At 44.7% G+C, this 18,730-nt stretch overlaps 1 protein-coding gene across 1 annotated transcript; it reads left to right on the forward strand.

The window, feature by feature from the left end:
* The first annotated feature begins 717 nt into the window (after window positions 1–717).
* On the forward strand, window positions 718–1,203 carry LOC149185667 (BTB/POZ domain-containing protein At4g08455-like). The gene has a single exon (XM_089409104.1). It carries the CDS (start codon window positions 718–720, stop codon window positions 1,201–1,203), a length of 486 nt encoding a protein of 161 aa, XP_089265230.1.
* The last annotated feature ends 17,527 nt before the right edge of the window (window positions 1,204–18,730 follow it).

The raw sequence follows: 18,730 nt of genomic DNA on the forward strand, positions 1-18,730 counted from the left end.
TTCAGGGTTGGCCTCTGGCAGATCACCCAGGGGTGAAGAATGGCCGCTTGCCTGGTGCCTTGACCCTTCCTCGTGAACCTCTGGACGCTTCAATTGTTGTAGAGGCTATAAGTGTGATATCATGCTGAGCACGATTAGCTGCAAGAATTTCCAAGAAGTTCATTTCAGAGCTGCCATTCCAAAAGCTGTCAAGCCAAAACGAAATCGCATTTTTAGTTGTCATTTGCTTCCAGGAAGAGCCAAATTAATGCGGTCACATTGGAAATATGGAAGAGCTTATTCAAAATTATAGCAGTCAAAGTCTTCGAGCTACCTGAGGAGAGACCAGAAACATCACTCCAAGCCCGAGATCAATCTGCTGAGGGTCGATTTCCTGATCTGAAGGACAATATCAAGGAGCACAATATGTCTTGTATGGTTGGGGCCAAAATTGTGGCATTTTCCAGTACCGTCACATAATTCACAAATTTGGGTGATCGAATGTATCGAGTAGCCCAACTATTCTATGGAGGCAAATCATAATTTTTGTGGGAGAGGTTGTAGCCAATAATTATCTCGAGGAGCTGTGCAGTTCGAGCTCGTGTGGGGCTACTGTGTGCGAAGACAGAAGCCTAGTTTAAAGCGGGCAGACTTATGTAGGAAAATTGAGAGCCACAGATAGATTCAGGCTCATTTGCTGCTGTTGGAGTGAAGTTTGATCCGAAGTCGTTTTCGGATATGTGCTTGCAAGGAAAGCGGATCTGGAGTCGTCTTCGGGTGGTGTTCAGGTTTCCAGTGAAGAACTCCACGGAAGAAAATGAATCCCTAAAGTCCACACTGAAGTCTCTCGAGGTTAGAATTCAGTTTCTAACAATGTGGGATTCGGTTCCTGGGTATGACTCCTCTGCGGACGTCGTTCTACGTACACCAGATGGTGGGCGATTCATTGCCCACAGTTCAATTCTGTCAGGTCGATCTATTGTTTTCAAGGCGATGTTAAATTCAGGCATGCAAGAGTCGAGGAGCATGGTAATAAGGCTGGAGGACGTGAACAAAGAAGCAGTGGGCATATTTTTAAAATTCCTTTATAAGGCCCAGATAGATGCAAAGGATTTCCAAGAAAATGGTGAGGTAAAAGCCGAGATGATTATTCGGCTGTGCCAGCAATACCAGATCGATTTCCTACTCTCTACATTTCAAAATTTGTATGCTGGAAGGCCGTGAGCGGCCATGTTGGAGCTGCTAGATATATAGAGAAATTTATGCTATTGTCGAAATGTTTTTTTTAATTCTCTGATGATGTATTGATTAACTGTCATGACAATGAAACTACTTGTAATTTAAGTGATAAATGACATTAGTATGACCAACTATTGTCACAATGTTGAGTGTGTTGGAACTGGTCATTCCAACACTAAGCAGATTTGCAGGAAATGGTGAACACATGACAGTGAAAACGACATCAATTGGAGCTACATCAAAGATTGGAGGATGGTCGAGATCGTGTTGCAGATCGTTAGCAGTATGCTTGAAAATAATGACTAGCCTTGACACTGTGAGTAGGAGAAGTGGCATTATGTTGCGATGCCAGGAGAAATGGATACTGAAATGTGAATTGGACTGTGGAGTCCTGGATTACTGTTCTTGAAGGGAAAATTGTGTTCTCTTCATGTGCCTGTGAGTGCCTATGTTCCGGTTTCTTTATCAGTGGACCCCTCACAGATGAGGTAAAGCAGCAGTGACAACATTTATGGTGGACAACAAAGTAGATTTTTTTTGAGTTAGTGTGGCTTGTGGAATAGACTCCCTAGCATGTTATTGTAATAGTCATTGTATGTAGTCAGAAACTCCAAAAAGTGGAATCAGATGTAAGGTTTTTGAAGGCATCTGAAAGTTTGTGGTGATCTTAAAACCACTTTGTAATGGTTTATGGTCAGCCTGAAACCATCTTTTATCACTTGAAAGTGAGGGTTGGTGGTGAGCCAGAAACCATCTATATAGTCTTTGTGACTGAAGTGCCTTTGTGGCCAGTTTGCCTTTGTGGCTGAATCGCCTATGTGGCTTGAGGTGCCTTTGTGGCTGGAATCGTGGATGTCAACACGTTGTTTGACAAGCTTGCCTTTGTGGTTGTGTGTACATGAGAGCTTTGTGCTCAATTGAGCAGGTGGACTGCAGAACACCTGGCTCGGACTCAGATGATTTTTTCTGAGTAGAAGGGGATTGACACGTTTTTCCCGCTGACAGCAGCGCCAGGAAGGCCAACTGGTGTGTCTGTTAGGCCATTAATCGCGCCAATGGGTGCAGGTTTTTCATTAAGGATCGCGCCAATTCACCTTCAAGGGGATCCGTGGGATCGGAGAAGTTGTGGATCTGTCCGAGGGCGGCAGATTGTGTTTTTGGAGGTTCTGTACATGCAATTCGCCTGATGGTGGTGGATTTTACTATCATGACAAGTAGTCATTAAGGGGGGGAGTTAGAAATAATTAATTCCTACTTGTCTATGGTTATAATTCTCCATTTGAGGAGTTTGTTCCTACATAATAGGAATTTAGTTTCTCCTAGTTTAGTGTGTGGTTGAGAGAATCTCTCAACCACACTACTGTACGTCTAAGATAGAATTCCTATCTTGAGCTATTGCTTGTATAAATATGTGTGTAAATTTCCTCATTAAAGATATAGAATATATTTCTGTGTCTATTTCCTCATTAAACATCAAAATATAACACACAACAAGCACATGATAAAGTAGTTCACCCCTCATAGGCTACGTCTCCTTGGTCCAACTTCCAATGGCTTGGGCCTCTCTATTATGCTCAAATTACATCAAAAGTGTGTTTACAATGCTCAGATGCCTCTGCAACTTGTCTCAATGAGTTTAGAATAATCAAAGCTGCTAGAATTGACTATTTTTGCATCAAATTTGGATAAGAACTGAAGGAGTTATGACTTCTCCCAATTATCCCACTTTTTGTTCCACAAAATGCTCCAAAACCGGCAAGAAACTACAAATTATCCCCAAAATCCGCTATTTAGGCAATAATTTCTCCACACCGCAGGCCATATTCTGTTGGTCGTATCGCAAATCACAATCGGCGGGTTTTGGAGGGGGGAGATGTCTTGTTTACTCGGAAAAATGTTGCAATTGCGATATCGACGACCTACCAGAGTTTTAAACTGTGACATATAATGTTATCACGTTCGTGGTCTTTCACATTCGGGACTTAACTTGCGTCGGGCCCGATACCTGTTCTCTGATCCCTTTCACCGATTGCGATTGTGATTTGGTCACATCGCAACCCAACCTACTAGGGGCCGATTTGAAACACCTTTTCTACCTACCAATGCAATATGCAATTTGCGAGGGCCAATGGCGGACTGCCACATGGTGCCTCCTTATTCACTGAAGACTTGCAACATCATCTTAATCCTGCCATGTAGGCAAGTAAAACTTGAACTTTGACTTGCTCTAACTTCTGCATACGAACTCGGATTTGAGTGTCATTCACACAGTTGGATTCAAATGACGAGCTCTTCAATATGAAGTTGAGTTTGAGAAGATTCTGACACTTTTATTTTTTAGCATAATTCTGAGCACCAGATCACCATGGTCAAGTGGACTTGGAGATGGGAAGTGGAGTATAGGTTTCGTAATATATGGAGGGAAATGATAAGTAAGGAATGGGGAAAATGGGACCACGTAATCTCAATTAGGATTTCCCAAGTAATGCCCTTCCTAAATCCACGGGCCATTAAGGGAGGTCCCACTAGACTATGATTGGATATTAATCCCCCCATTTAAGTAAGGGAACAAAGTCACAATCAAAACCCTTCCTTCTTCCAAGTCACCCCATAATCCATGCCAAATGCTCAAATGAAAAACAAGCATAAGCACCCAATTTCATAATGAATAAAGTACCTTTTGGGTTGGATACCCACTTTTAAACATGTTCTCTTCAGAAATGGGTGAGGAAACATACAACTGATGTAGGTTGCAGAGATAATAATTGGTGAGCTCCAGTATTGTAGCAATAATGCTACAACTCCTGGGGCTTCCTGTCTCTCATTTTATCAACCCGGTAGTTCGTACAAACTTGGAAGCGACGGTGCTATATGCACAAGTACTAGCTCTTGTCGCAGCTGTCACTTGGTCAGCTGGCACAAGTCCGCTAGGGCTCAAGCCAACTTCTATAGGCTCTCAGAAGAATCTTGCTAATTGATGGACGAAAGCTATTCTCAAAGGAAAACTACTCTACTTGACAAAATGGACTGAAAGCAAATCAAAGCATGTAAACCTAGGAAACCCTAATCTAACTAGTCTAACCTCTACAATGCAAAAAAATGGGAATGAAACTTCTACCAATGCTGTTGTTACCTCTAATAAGTGCAAATACATGGATCTAAACTACTTGCATCATGAAAGATATGTTTTTGTATTTTTCCTTTAAGTGTGTGGAATGATGGTGATTTTGTGCTAACTAGGGTTTAGTTGTGCAGATGGGATGGAGAAGGAAGGAAAGCGTGGGACAGGTTGGGGAGGCTAGGAGAGGTTCCTAGGGATCCTTAGCATCCATCCACAGAGGTTCCTCACATTCAGAAACTCGGCAACCGAGTGAGTGGCCTCCTACAGGAAGTCTGCAGGGGATCCTACAGGATACTCTGGTTTCTACAGGATGTCTACAAACGGCTACAGGATGACCTACCGTGAGTGTTTGGCGTGATGGAGGAGTGATGAAATGGTAGGGGGAGATGTGTAAGGTAGAAATGAGGCTGGTGATGGCTGTAGAAGTGGAGGAATAGGGATAGGGAGCGAATGTACGGAGTAGGTTGGAAGATAAAGGGCTAGGTCAACGAAAGGGATAGAGAATGGAAGTACGTGAGGAGTGAAAGACTTTGGGAGATAACAGAGCGGAGCAGAGGTTAAAGATGTGTTTGCATGCATGATCAAGATGGAGGACGAAGTAATGGAACGAGAGAAAGCAGTGTAAATGGAACAAATGCTTGTGACTGTCACCAAACCGAAAATGCATTAACTTAGACTACCTGTGCTTATAATTCAATGAACAGCAATCTAAACGCGAAGGAGAATGTGCATGAAGCTGTGGTACAAGAGTGTGGTGCAGGTGTGAATCATGTGGAAGCATCTAACATAACGTGATTGTGTTTGTAGCAATCATGGAATAAAGAAATGCGTATTTTTGGTGGTTAGTCATGGACTGCACTCCAATCCCAGATGAGATGGCAGTGAGCCTTAACAACCTTTTTGTTGGAGCTCCAATAAATTGTATCTATCCTCTTCTAACCTAAGCAACTGTAAACCAATTCACCATAAGCAAATCCTATCTAAACTCATGAAAACAACTAAATTAGCAACCTGTAATTCGAATTGCATGTGAAAAGGAAAACTCAAGGTGCCGAAACGAAATGGAAACAACACTACAGCAGAGGGGATCTATGGCTCTCAGGTTGGGCCCTAACCTGAGAGCTATAGTCTCCTTAAGAAAACTCAGAACTAGATCAAAATCTGCCTTCTTTATTCATAATCTGATATCATGCCAAATTGGCTTACGAAAAGGAACAAAAACTGAGCTGTGCTCCAAAATTACAATAGCAATACGAGAGTTTCAACAACCTATCCAAGGCTAAGGCCTCTATACTTATACAAAAACGATGATCCAACAAGTGTCCTTGATTTTAGGAGCTCGGCTGTCCAACTAGAGTTTAACTGCTGATCTTGTAGGACGGTCATAACTGCTGTTCCTGTAGAGCAGTTTATAACTGCTGTTCCTGTAGAACAGCTGGCTGCTTCTAAGCTCGGAGGGGAGATGGATTGGAGCTCGGAGTTCTTGGTGGGAATCACGAGGAATGTCCCTACGACCGTGGACATCCTCTCCTAAAAACCAGCAGTGCCACCTCGTTGTCTCGTTGTCTCCTTTTTCGTTGTCTTTTGCTCCCTTTTAATGCCAAAACCTGGAATCATAATGCATTAGTCACGTAGATAGAGTGCCTACCCTTCTTCCTACAAACAACATGAATAAACTAAGAAATGCATGCATAAGCAATAAAAAATGAATGGTTTGAGCAAGTAGAATAGGCCAAAATGAGCCCAAATTGTACCAAAATTGGGGCTCATCATCACCCCCCAGCTGAACCATTTGCTCATCCTTGAGCAACCTTGCTCCTGCTCCTTGTCCTTGGCCGAGGACTCGGGACCGGAACAGGCTCTTTCTTTTCTGCTTTTGATGGCCCTGCCTTCTCTGCCCCTGGTGGTGACGAGGGTGATGCTTCCTTCCCCTTTCCTATTGCCTTGAGTCGAGCTTCGGAAGGCGACTGGCCTATCTTTCGTGTCCAGGAAGTTATTTTTGGGCTCCCCTTTTCGGGGGTGGCTGATGTTTTAGAGGAGGTCCTTGCACTGGGTGAAGTAGGGACATCCCCTGAAGTGGTTTGGCTGCTGGGTGGAGGCTGTGGCTTGCCCGTGGTCATCCTCTTGCTTCTCCTGGCTTCAGGTGGTAGAGGGGTCTCCCTCTCCCTTTTCTCTTTCGGTTTTGGAGGTGCGCTGAGGGCAGCCAGTGCCGCTGCTGCCTCCTTTTCGAGAATGCCAGCCTTCTCTTTCTTGCGTTTTGCTCTCTCAGAGCTCCTTGTAGAGGGCCCCTCCTTTTTAGATTTCGGGCTTCCTGTGGAAGCCTGTTCTCCAACGATTTTCGGGCTTCCTGTAGAAGCCTTTGTTGTTGCTCTTGGGCTTCCTGTAGAAGCCTGCTCCTTACTGATCTTCGGGCTTCCTGTAGAAGCCTTTGTCTTTGTTGTCGGGCTTCCTGTAGAAGCCTGTGTTTGTGTTTTCGGGCTTCCTGTAGAAGCCTGTGTTTGTGTTTTCGGGCTTCCTGTAGAAGCCAGTTTTTGCGTTCCTGCAGATGCAACTCTCACCACCTTTTCTTGCTTGGTTGCATGGATTTTGCTTTTGGCTTTGACTGCAGGAGCTGACGAGGTGCTTGGGCTGGCAGGGACCACCTCAGTTTTGACTGCCCTGCTTTTCAACCTCTTTTCCCTTGCTGACAGGATGGGGGTGTCCTCTTTTGCTCTGTCATCCTTTCCCTCCTCCTTCTCCTTTCGTTCTTTCTTCTGTGTTGGAGTCGGGACCTTTTGGCTTTTCCCTTTCTTACTCTCGGCTACTGGCTCTTCTTCTTCACCGCTAGAGGATTCCGTTTCTTCAAGCAACATTTTTATGTCCCCTTCTCTTGTTAAGTTCCTAAATGATTCCCATGCAAGGGGGACTTTATATGAGTGGAGAGCATCCTCCACAAGAAGCTTGACTAACCCATGGTGGGCTACCTGATCCGGAATTCCGTCCTTGAGCTTTGTAGAGCACTCCATCAAGGACTGCAGTAAAAAGTAAGGAATGCTCAGCCTCTGTGCTGCAGGGAGGTCAATCTGGTGTCTTAGTTCATTGAGCAGCCTGAAGTGATACGCATATACGATGCTGTAACGACCCTCACAGGTGATATATTTCATAATTTGCAAACTGACTTCGTTCCATGGTGGCAACAGGCTTGTCCTTTTCACCCCATTTTTGTCCTCTGTGAATGATTCTTCAGGTGGGAAGAACTCCTTCTTTGCTTGCTGGCTCTGCTTCCGCTCTTCTTTATCCCACGACAGACCCATGGGCAGTTCTGTGATTCGACTTATGTGCTCTGGGGTGAGTTGGAGGCTGAGACCTCTGAAGCTTACTGTGGCCAGTGTCTGGGATTTAGGCTTCAATGCCTGCAAGAATTCCTCAGCTACTTCATCAGCGTAGCCCTGTAGCTTATCAAAAAAAGGCATCCATTGTGCTCTAGTGAAGAGCTCAACCACTGCCGGATTTCTTCTTAGTGTATTTGAATCAGTGGGCTCTCGCCTGATAAACCCACCAGGCATGATGAACAGAGTGGTTTTGACCAAAGGCGGTAGATACAAAGGAAATTCGGTCTTATAGACAGAGCATGCAATGAATTCACAGACCACAGTCTAATTATACTGCTATCCTGTAGAAGCGATAGTATAGGGACGGCAAACCAATATTTTTTTATGACCAGACTGTGAATAATGACCTTGCCACCTTTGAAAGCCAATTGCGGAAGGAGTTTCAGGGTTTCCTCTTTTCTGCCACCTTTTCTTACGTGAAGACTTCACCTTCCTGTAGAGCTGCGTTCCTGTAGAAACTGCTTCCTGTAGGACTGCGTTCCTGTAGAAACTGTTCCTGTAGGAGCAGTGCGCAGGCTTCGGGGAGAACGGTAGTTGGCCAGCGGTCGAGAGGTGCTTCACCGGCGTTCAGTCGGCCGAAAGCTTGGCGTATCAACATGCAGAGGTATTCAGAAGAGTTACTCAAGTTTTGAAGTGGAGGTGGATGGATATACGCGCACAATCTAGCCGATTAGATTTTGAATCGGCGCAGCTCGTGGCGCGGAGGGTGAGCTGTCCCCGCCGGACCGTTGGGTGACGTCACCCATCATCCGCCTGCACATTCACTTGCTGCCGCATTCATTCCCACAGATCTGCCGCCGCCCTTTTCGGTTAAACTCGTTTCTCGGTTGACGGGACTGATCTTCACGTGCGTGCTGCGTGTTCCCTTTGTCGTGGCTGCCACCCCATCATCTGACTATCCCTTCACTAGCCAACATGGCCAGTCAACTGGCCTTACAGCCGCTCAACCATTCATTTCTACGCCATGCGAACAAATCAAAGTAATACTCATGCGATTTGATGGAAGGAAGGATTAGAACACTTACCTGTGCGCGTCTGCACATGATTTTCAGTTTTTTTGGACGACGGATCTACCTGCTGCATGTGGCTTACACAGTCCCGGAGGCTCGTGGTTACAGGATGCTGGCGCTGTAGTGGACGCTCTGGTTGCATGCGCCCGTGTGTTGTTTGCAGATGGCTGGGCGATGAATGGTATCCACTCCTGCAGGTTTGACTGCTACAGGATTCCCGCGGGGTGCCTTGTAACAGTCTCACCTCCTTGGGTGCATGCTACTTGACAATGGAGATGACCTGCTAATCGCGCTCCCGAAGCTTCTGATGCTCGACATGGACATGGTATGAGCTCTCGGTGTTCATTTTTCTCTGACAACTGATTTTTCCACGAGAACTCATTGATCTGGTTTGCTGGTGCAGGGATCTTGGTTGCATGGTGACGAGGATGGTGGAGCAAGGTATCAGCGTCGTGCATGGGCCCAAAAGAGGCTTGCATGCGTCCACACCAACCCGTAGTCATCAGATCTGCTCATGAAACGCATTCTGGCTCGTTCTGAGCTTCTACAGGAAGTTTCCTGTAGAAGTACAGAGCTTCCTGTAGACAGGCAGCTCTTCCTGTAGAAATTTGCACCTTCCTGTAGAAAATCGCACCTTCCTGTAGAAAATCTGTGTCTTCCTGTAGAAAGACAGCAGTTTCCTGTAGAAGATTCAAACCATGATAAAATTGCACATACCTTGAAAAACATAAGCATTCTTGGAGGAGGAGCTTGTGAGATGTCCTGGCTGCATGAGAAGGACCTTTGACTTTGACTTGAGAGGCTTCCTCTCCTCCATAGAACACCTGCAATCTGCATGCAAATTTCACATAATGACTCATTGATCTTGTTTTTTTTCTTTTTTTTTTTTCTCTTTTTTCGAAAGATAGCAGGGGCGCCTCAATGAGGTTTTCACCCTTACCACCTGCCTTAAGCGCCTCAGAGAGGTTTTCACTCAAGGATCTTTATTTCTTTTTTCTTTTTCTTTTTTTTGAAAGATAGCAGGGGCGCCTCAGATGAGGTTTTCACCCCTACCACCTGCCTTGGGCGCCTCAGGAAGGTTTTCACCCAAGGATCTTTATTATTTTTTTATTTATTTTTTTTATTTTATTTTTTATTTTATTTTTTTAGATGCTTCAGGGTGTGCCCAAAGCAGGGGCAGGACCCTTCTCTATGACCAATACTGCCTTCTCCATAGTTTTGATGAACTCTTGTCTGGAGGGAGGCCTCATGTAGATCTTCAATCGATGCCCGTTGACAAGCATGGGGATGGCTTCCTCATCAATGGTCCGGATAAGAACAGATCCATTGTCATGACATTTTTCCACTGAATATGGTCCTAGCCATCTGGTTCTCAACTTCCCCTTGAAATCTTTGTATCTGGAATCATACAACAAAGCCCAATCTCCCGGCTGAAATTGCTTGTCATGGAGATGTTGGTCATGCCACACCTTCCTCTGAAGTTGAACCACTTCTGAGTGAAGGAGGGCCTGCATGCGGTGCTCATCCAGTCCATTCAGCTGCAATAACCTTTCTTGCTGTGCATGGCTGAGATCTAGGTCTAGCTGAGCTGCCATCCTCAAAGTGTTATACTCAAACTCAATGGACAGCAAAGCTTTCTTCCCATAGACCAGCTCATAAGGTGTGAAGCCGGTGGTGGTCTTCCAAGTGGTGTTGTAAGCCCATGTGGCTTCAACCAGGCGATCTGCCCAGTCCTTTCTGCTGCTGCTCACCACTTTAGTCAAGATCCCCTCTAATGCTCTATTGGTGACTTCCACCTGCCCATTTGCTTGAGGATGATAGGGGGTGGAAGTCCTATGCTTGATCTTGTGATGAGCTAGTAGATCTTCAACCAAGTTGGATGTGAACTGGCTCCCTTGATCGGTCACCAGCTCTCTTGGGTAGCCAAACTTGTAGAAGATGTTCTCTCTTAGGAACTCGGCCACTTTTTCTTCTGTTGCTGCTTTGATTGCTTTGGTCTCTGCCCACTTCGTCAGGTAGTCAGTGCACACAATGATGTAGGATCTTTGCCTCGAAGAGGGATTGATTGGACCCACAAAGTCCATGCCCCACTTCTCAAATGGCTCAAGAGTCACTTGAGGTTGGAGAGGCATCTCATCCCTTTGGGTCGGTTTCCCCATTCTTTGGCATTGGTCACACTGGCTGACATATCTTCTGACATCTTGATGAAGTGTGGGCCAATAGTAGCCTGCCTGCAGGATCTTGAAGGCAGTTCTCTTTGCTGCAAAATGTCCTCCACAAGGCCCATCATGACAGGTGAGGAGGATGTCGAAGACTTCCTCCTCCCTTACACAACGCCTTAAGATCTGATCGGGGCCAAGCTTGAACAGGTTGCCCCCAATCCAAGTAAATGAGGCACTCTTTCTGATGATTCTGCTCTTCTCTTTTGAAGAGAGGTGCGGAGGAAACTGAGCTGAAACAAGGTAGTTTGCTATATCAGCAAACCATGGAGAGAGTACTGAGATAGCAAACAGATGCTCATCAGGCATCTGGTCATCCACCGTCCCATCTTCATCTGCAGACAAATCCAATCTAGACAAGAAGTCAGCAACAACATTTTCTCTCCCTGGTTTATCAACAATGGTTAGATCAAACTGCTGCAATAAAAGTAACCATCTAATAATACGAGCATTCACATCTGGTTTATTCATCAAATATCTAATAGCAGCATGGTCAATATGTACAAAAGTCTGGTAACCAGTAATATAATGTCGGAACTTGTTCAGTGCATGGACCACAGCTAAGAATTCCTTCTCGGTTACAGTGTAATTCAGCTCTGCTTTGGACAAGTTTTTGCTAACGAAGTAAATGGCATATGGAAGTTTTTGCTCAACTTGTCCTAAGGCTGCACCTATGGCTTTGTTCGAGGCATCAGTGTGGATGTGGAAAGGTAGGGCCCAGTTTGGACCTCTCAAGATTGGTGCTGACACCAACTTGTCCTTTAACTCATTCAAACTCCTCTGACAATCGTCAGTCCACTTAAACTCCACATCTTTTGCCAACAGACCAAACAATGGTGAGGCTAACTTGCTGAAGTCCTTAATGAATCTCTGGTAGTATCCTGCTAATCCCAAGAAACTCCAGACATCCCTTACTTTTTGAGGAGGTGGAACCCTCTTGATGAGAGCAATTTTGTTAGGATCCACCTGCAATCCTTGGGAAGAAATTGTATGGCCTAGCACGGTCCCTTCAGTCATTAGGAATTCACATTTTTCAGGGCTGAGGGACAAGTTCATCTCGGTGCATTTGGTTAGGACTTTCCCCAGGTTGGACAATGCTTCCTGGAAGTTGGCCCCATAAGGAGTAAAGTCATCCATGTATATTTCCAATGCATCATGGACCAACTCCGAGAAGATGCTCAAGACAGCTCTCTGAAAAGTAGCAGGAGCATTGCATAGCCCAAAGGGAAGGACACGGTAGGCAAAGGTACCCCAAGGACAAGTGAAGGTGGTCTTATCTTGGTCTTCCGGGCTGATTTGGATTTGATTGTACCCGCTAAACCCATCCAGGAAAGAGAAGAACTTCTTTCCTGCCAGTCCATCCAACACTTGATCTATGAAAGGTAGAGGGAAATGGTCTTTTTTGGTAGCTTTGTTCAGCTCACGGTAATCTACACAGATCCTCCACTTCCCATTCTTCTTGGGAACCAACACTAGAGGGGACACCCATTCACTATCTGAGATGGGGTAGATGAATCCGGCATCCAACAGTTTCTGCAATTCTTCCTTGACAATGTCCTTAAGGGCTGGATTCATTCTCCTCTGGGGTTGCCTAACTGGTTTACAATCCTCTTTGATGTATATATGATGGGTACAGACCGAGGGATGGACTCCTTTCATCTCCTTATAGCTCCAAGCAAAAGCATCTAAGTGGCTGGCCAATAGGCTACACAACTCCTTCTCCTGGGAAGGAGATAGGGAGGAGCTGATCTTTAATGCTCTCTCAGGGCCGAACTCCACACTTTTGACTCTGGGAGTGACAGGGCTGGTTGTACAAAGGTCCACTAAGGTGCTAGCTTGGGCATCCTCCACCAACTTCTCTAAAGATAGTGCACTGGAAGGTGGATTCTGGATCAGGGTCTCAATCAAATCATCCTCGGTTGGGGGATTTCTTCTAGTGGTATCTAGGGTACACAGAGGTGCTGAATACACCTCGTCTTCTTCTCCTTCCTCCAACCAGAGTGGTAAATCATGCTCTAAAGAAGGTTGGGCAGGAGGGTATAGGACTAGTTGCTTGGACATGGGACCATTTTTGATGGTCATGTTTCCTGCCCGACAACTTATGTAAGCATCTGCAGTAGCTAACCAAGGCCTTCCCAAGATGAGAGGATATCCAGTAAGCTTGGCCTTTGGTTTCAGAACCAGGAAGTCTGTAGGGTATTCCCAAGAATCGATAGAGACCAAGACATCCTCCATAATCCCTTCGGGAGTCACGGTGGAGCGATCTGCTAATTGCAGTACTGTCGAGGTCTTCCTCAAGGAACCCTGAAGATTGAGTTTAAGCATGGTATCCCTGGTCATCACATTGATGGCTGCCCCCAGATCAATCAAGGTGTGGGGGATAATGGTGCCATTTATGTGAACATCTACTACAGGGCTTCCAGGATCTAGGTACTTTGGGCAGATGACTTGTCCTAGCATAAGGTCAGACAGCTGTCCTATGACATTGATAGTTGAGGCATCTTTCTTCCGTCTGCCTGGGTGTTTGAAACACTTCTCCTTAACCAGCTTGTTATATATTGGCACATCCTTGATGGCTTGGAGAAGTGGGATTTTTACACACAACTGCTTGAGCTCACCCAAAAGCTCATCTTCTTCTGGGTTAGGTTGTGTGGTGGCTGTTAGTCTCTCAAGAAAGGGTGGAATAGGCTTTGGTTCACTCTCCTGATGGTTTTCCTCATCCTCTGGGGGAGGAGGTTGGCGATCTGGAAGAGTCTTTCCAGATCTAAGATTGATCTCCTGGATCTCCACAGCATAGGTAGGGCATGAGGTCTCCCCAGTATATACCTGCTGAGCCTATCTATTGTTGGGGTTCGGGTTCGGTTGAGCAGGCATCTGAGGTTGCCTTGGAGGAGCAGGAGGTAAAGGCTGAGGTTGAACTGGTGGTGGAGGCAAAATGGCAGGAGGAGTGTTGTATTTGGGCATCCACCCCGACTGAGGAGCACTCCATTGAGGCTGCGACTGGGTATGTGAGTGATATGGATGAGAAGTAGGTTGAGTAGGGTACTGAGGTGGATAAGACCATGGAGGAGGCATGGACCAAGAAGGATGAGCAGGGGGACCCCAGGAAGGCATGGGAGTCGAGTGGTTGGGGTTGTAATAAGCTTGAGATGCCCCTTGCATCCCCTGCTGATAAGGTCTAGATCCTTGAGGCCTCCTTTGGTTGATGAAGTAGAGAGGTTCAGTGGGGGCTTCGGTTCCTTGGTACATGGCTTTAAACCCAGGTAAGGTGGGACACTGATTGGTAGGATGGTCCTCCTCACAAACAAAACACACTTCAACCGAATGCAATGGACATTCGTTCTTAGGGTGTCTTCTGGTGCACCTAGGACAGAAGACAGCCAAGGCTCTCTCAGCTTCTTCTTTCTTCTGCTGGATCCTGAATGTGTCCAGCTGCATGGCAATGGTCTGTCTCACCTCACTCTTAAGATCTTCTAATTGGTTTGTAAACTCATGTTTGGAGAAAGGGACACCAGTGGAGAGGAGATTTCCTCTACCTCGTTTTCTAGCTGCCCTGGAATGATTTCGAAACACAGTCTTGATGTCCTCATAAGGCAGTTGGTAAATGTCCCCCCCAGCTAACATGTGAAGGGTGTCTAAGAGATCTTCAGGGACTCCTCGGAGTAGAACCAACTTGAGGGATTCAGGGTCAAGTGTGCACCTGGCCCGTTTATAGCTAAGTTGGAACCTCTCCTCATAATCCTCTAAAGACTCATCATTCCCCATGGTCATTCGAAAGATCTCTTCCTTGGTTTCCTTGGACCTACAATAATCCCTATACTTGGTATTGAAGGCTTGCTGCATCTGAGCCCAAGTAGCGATGTTGTTCCCAGGTAATCCCATGAACCAGCGTAGTGCTGCATCCTTAAGAGTGGAAGGGAAAAGCTTCAGCTTTTGCTCATCTTCAATATAGTCATAGGTTCTACAAAGGACAGCAAACTCAAACAAGAAGGTATCAGGATCCTCAGTGGTCAGTCCATGGAAGTGAGGCAAGGCGGAGGGGCTAATGTTTTTCATTTTCATATCTCCATTGGTCTCTCGGATGGGGAAAGCTCCTTCTATTCTCTCATCTTCTCTCCTATTATCAGCCATGGCTTCAGATGGAGTGGTTTCTAACTCTTCTTCTTCTATAGGGTCTTGGTATATCTCAGGATGTTCACCTATAGGTTCCTCTGGGTCACTGTCACCAAAGAAGAGAGAAGGGTGACTCAGTGATGTGGTGGGGGTGTTTGGTAGGAATTTTCCTGATCTATCTCGGTTCCTACGAGGCATGAAATGGAAAGTACTTTTCTTTTTTTGAGTGCTTTTGCTTTTTCTTTGGTACCTGCAAAACTGAAACAAAGTGATCTACAACTAACTATATTGCTTAAATGAAATTGCAGAATTGGAAAGCTAATCTAGGAAAGCAAGAAAAATTACTCTAGGAAAGCAAGAAATATTAGTCTAGGAAAGCAAGAAATATTAATCTAGGAAAGCAGGAAATGCTAATCTAGGAAAGCAGGAAATGCTAAGCTACTTTTGCAGAACGGAAATGAAATAAACTACTGAGCAGAAGTAAGAGTACGAAAGTAGAAGAAAAGCAACAATTACTAATACTCTGACGCTTCCCCGGCAACGGCGCCAAAAAGATGGTGAGCTCCAGTATTGTAGCAATAATGCTACAACTCCTGGGGCTTCCTGTCTCTCATTTTATCAACCCGGTAGTTCGTACAAACTTGGAAGCGACGGTGCTATATGCACAAGTACTAGCTCTTGTCGCAGCTGTCACTTGGATAGGCTGGCACAAGTCCGCTAGGGCTCAAGCCAACTTCTATAGGCTCTCAGAAGAAGCTTGCTAATTGATGGACGAAAGCTATTCTCAAAGGAAAACTACTCTACTTGACAAAATGGACTGAAAGCAAATCAAAGCATGTAAACCTAGGAAACCCTAATCTAACTAGTCTAACCTCTACAATGCAAAAAAATGGGAATGAAACTTCTACCAATGCTGCTGTTACCTCTAATAAGTGCAAATGCATGGATCTAAACTACTTGCATCATGAAAGATATGTTTTTGTATTTTTCCTTTAAGTGTGTGGAATGATGGTGATTTTGTGCTAACTAGGGTTTGGTTGTGCAGATGGGATGGAGAAGGAAGGAAAGCGTGGGACAGGTTGGGGAGGCTAGGAGAGGTTCCTAGGGATCCTTAGCATCCATCCACAGAGGTTCCTCACATTCAGAAGCTCGGCAACCGAGTGAGTGGCCTCCTACAGGAAGTCTGCAGGGGATCCTACAGGATACTCTGGTTTCTACAGGATGTCTACAAACGGCTACAGGATGACCTACTGTGAGTGTTTGGCGTGATGGAGGAGTGATGAAATGGTAGGGGGAGATGTGTAAGGTAGGAATGAGGCTGGTGATGGCTGTAGAAGTGGAGGAATAGGGATAGGGAGCGAATGTAGGGAGTAGGTTGGAAGATAGAGGGCTAGGTCAACGAAAGGGCTAGAGAATGGAAGTACGTGAGGAGTGAAAGACTTTGGGAGATAACAGAGCGGAGCAGAGGTTAAAGATGTGTTTGCATGCGTGATCAAGATGGAGGACGAAGTAATGGAACGAGAGAAAGCAGTGTAAATGGAACAAATGCTTGTGACTGTCACCAAACCGAAAATGCATTAACTTAGACTACCTGTGCTTATAATTCAATGAACAGCAATCTAAACGCGAAGGAGAATGTGCATGAAGCTGTGGTAAAGGAGTGTGGTGCAGGTGTGAATCATGTGGAAGCATCTAACATAACGTGACTGTGTTTGCAGCAATCATGGAATAAAGAAATGCGTATTTTTGGTGGTTAGTCATGGACTGCACTCCAATCCCAGATGAGATGGCAGTGAGCCTTAACAACCTTTTTGTTGGAGCTACAATAAATTGTATCTATCCTCTTCTAACCTAAGCAACTGTAAACCAATTCACCATAAGCAAATCCTATCTAAACTCATGAAAACAACTATATTAGCAACCTGTAATTCGAATTGCATGTGAAAAGGAAAACTCAAGGTGTCGAAACGAAATGGAAACAACACTACAGCAGAGGGGATCTATGGCTCTCAGGTTGGGCCCTAACCTGAGAGCTATAGTCTCCTTAAGAAAACTCAGAACTAGATCAGAATCTGCCTTCTTTATTCATAATCTGATATCATGCCAAATTGGCTTACAAAAAGGAACAAAAACTGAGCTGTGCTCCAAAATTACAATAGCAATACGAGAGTTTCAACAACCTATCCAAGGCTAAGGCCTCTATACTTATACAAAAACGATGATCCAACAAGTGTCCTTGATTTTAGGAGCTCGGCTGTCCAACTAGAGTTTAACTGCTGATCCTGTAGGACGGTCATAACTGCTGTTCCTGTAGAGCAGTTTATAACTGTTGTTCCTGTAGAACAGCTCGCTGCTTCTAAGCTCGGAGGGGAGATGGATTGGAGCTCAGAGTTCTTGGTGGGAATCACGAGGAATGTCCCTAAGACCGTGGACATCCTCTCCTAAAAACCAGCAGTGCCACCTCGTTGTCTCCTTGTCTCCTTTTTCGTTGTCTTTTGCTCCCTTTTAATGCCAAAACCTGGAATCATAATGCATTAGTCACGTAGATAGAGTGCCTACCCTTCTTCCTACAAACAACATGAATAAACTAAGAAATGCATGCATAAGCAATAAAAAATGAATGGTTTGAGCAAGTAGAATAGGCCAAAATGAGCCCAAATTGTACCAAAATTGGGGCTCATCAATAATGTCACATCACATTGGCTACTTGGTGTTTTCTAGGGGATACTAGCTGGAAGAGATGACCAAGAGAAAAATTCTCTTATGGGGTCACCCACTTTTGATGGGTAACAATTCTTATTAAACAGAAGAAAATGTACTATGTAAATAGAAAGCAATAGCCACTTTTGCACCTATCTAAATATGATATAGGAAGCTTTAGAGGAAAATTCTAATTTATAAAACTAAATAAAATAATATGATTCCCTTGAAAAACTAGAATTTCTGCCTTAAAAACTCCTATGAATCTCTTAACACTATAGACACCATTTTGAAGGTCCCTATAGAGGATGGTATCTTTTCTGTGGAATACATTGAGTTTAGGGTTAAGCAACTCATTAAAAGCTAAGGATATTGAAGGCTACCAAGCTAAAAATTTTAAATTGGGAGGGCCTATCCTCATACCTCAAATACACTACCTCTTTAATTTGGCAATGAAGCAAGACTTTCTTAATCATTGGATGTAGAGCCTGATTGTGTCTATCTTTAAAAGTGGGGAACATTTCCTTTAATTATAGGACCATTATGATTAGCCATGTTTTAATCAAGTTGTACATAATTATTTTGGGAAATCAAATTGGCGTATGGTTAAAAAGCTATGGTAGAAGAGTTAAAGGCTAAGTTGTGTTTAGGAGTTATGATTCAATTGTGGACCATCTTTTCCTCTTGGTATTATTATAGAGGAACACCACAATAATACAATTGATCTCTTCAATTGTTTTGTTGACTTTAGAAAATATTTTGACACTATCACTAGGACAAAATTTTGGAAGAGGCTAGAAAAGATAATGGCTCCACTTGAGTTGAGGGTTGTTGTGACAAAGCTATATGAGAAAGTTATTGTCGATTTTAGGAACACTAAGAGTTGGCCGAAAGAAATTAAATGAAACATTGGAGTCAAGCAAGGGTGTCCCTTATCGCCTACCCTTTTTGGCATATACATTGATAAGCTAGAAGAGC

The sequence above is a fragment of the Pinus tabuliformis genome, chromosome 3_1 (genome assembly GCF_031772625.1).
Source record: "Pinus tabuliformis cultivar Carrire ecotype Pingquan chromosome 3_1, CPIR1, whole genome shotgun sequence".
Taxonomy (NCBI): domain Eukaryota; kingdom Viridiplantae; phylum Streptophyta; class Pinopsida; order Pinales; family Pinaceae; genus Pinus; species Pinus tabuliformis.

What these genes read in the sequence shown, in the direction of transcription:
- LOC149185667 (XM_089409104.1), top strand. Translation starts at nt 718, where the DNA reads ATGTGCTTGCAAGGAAAGCGGATCTGGAGTCGTCTTCGGGTGGTGTTC.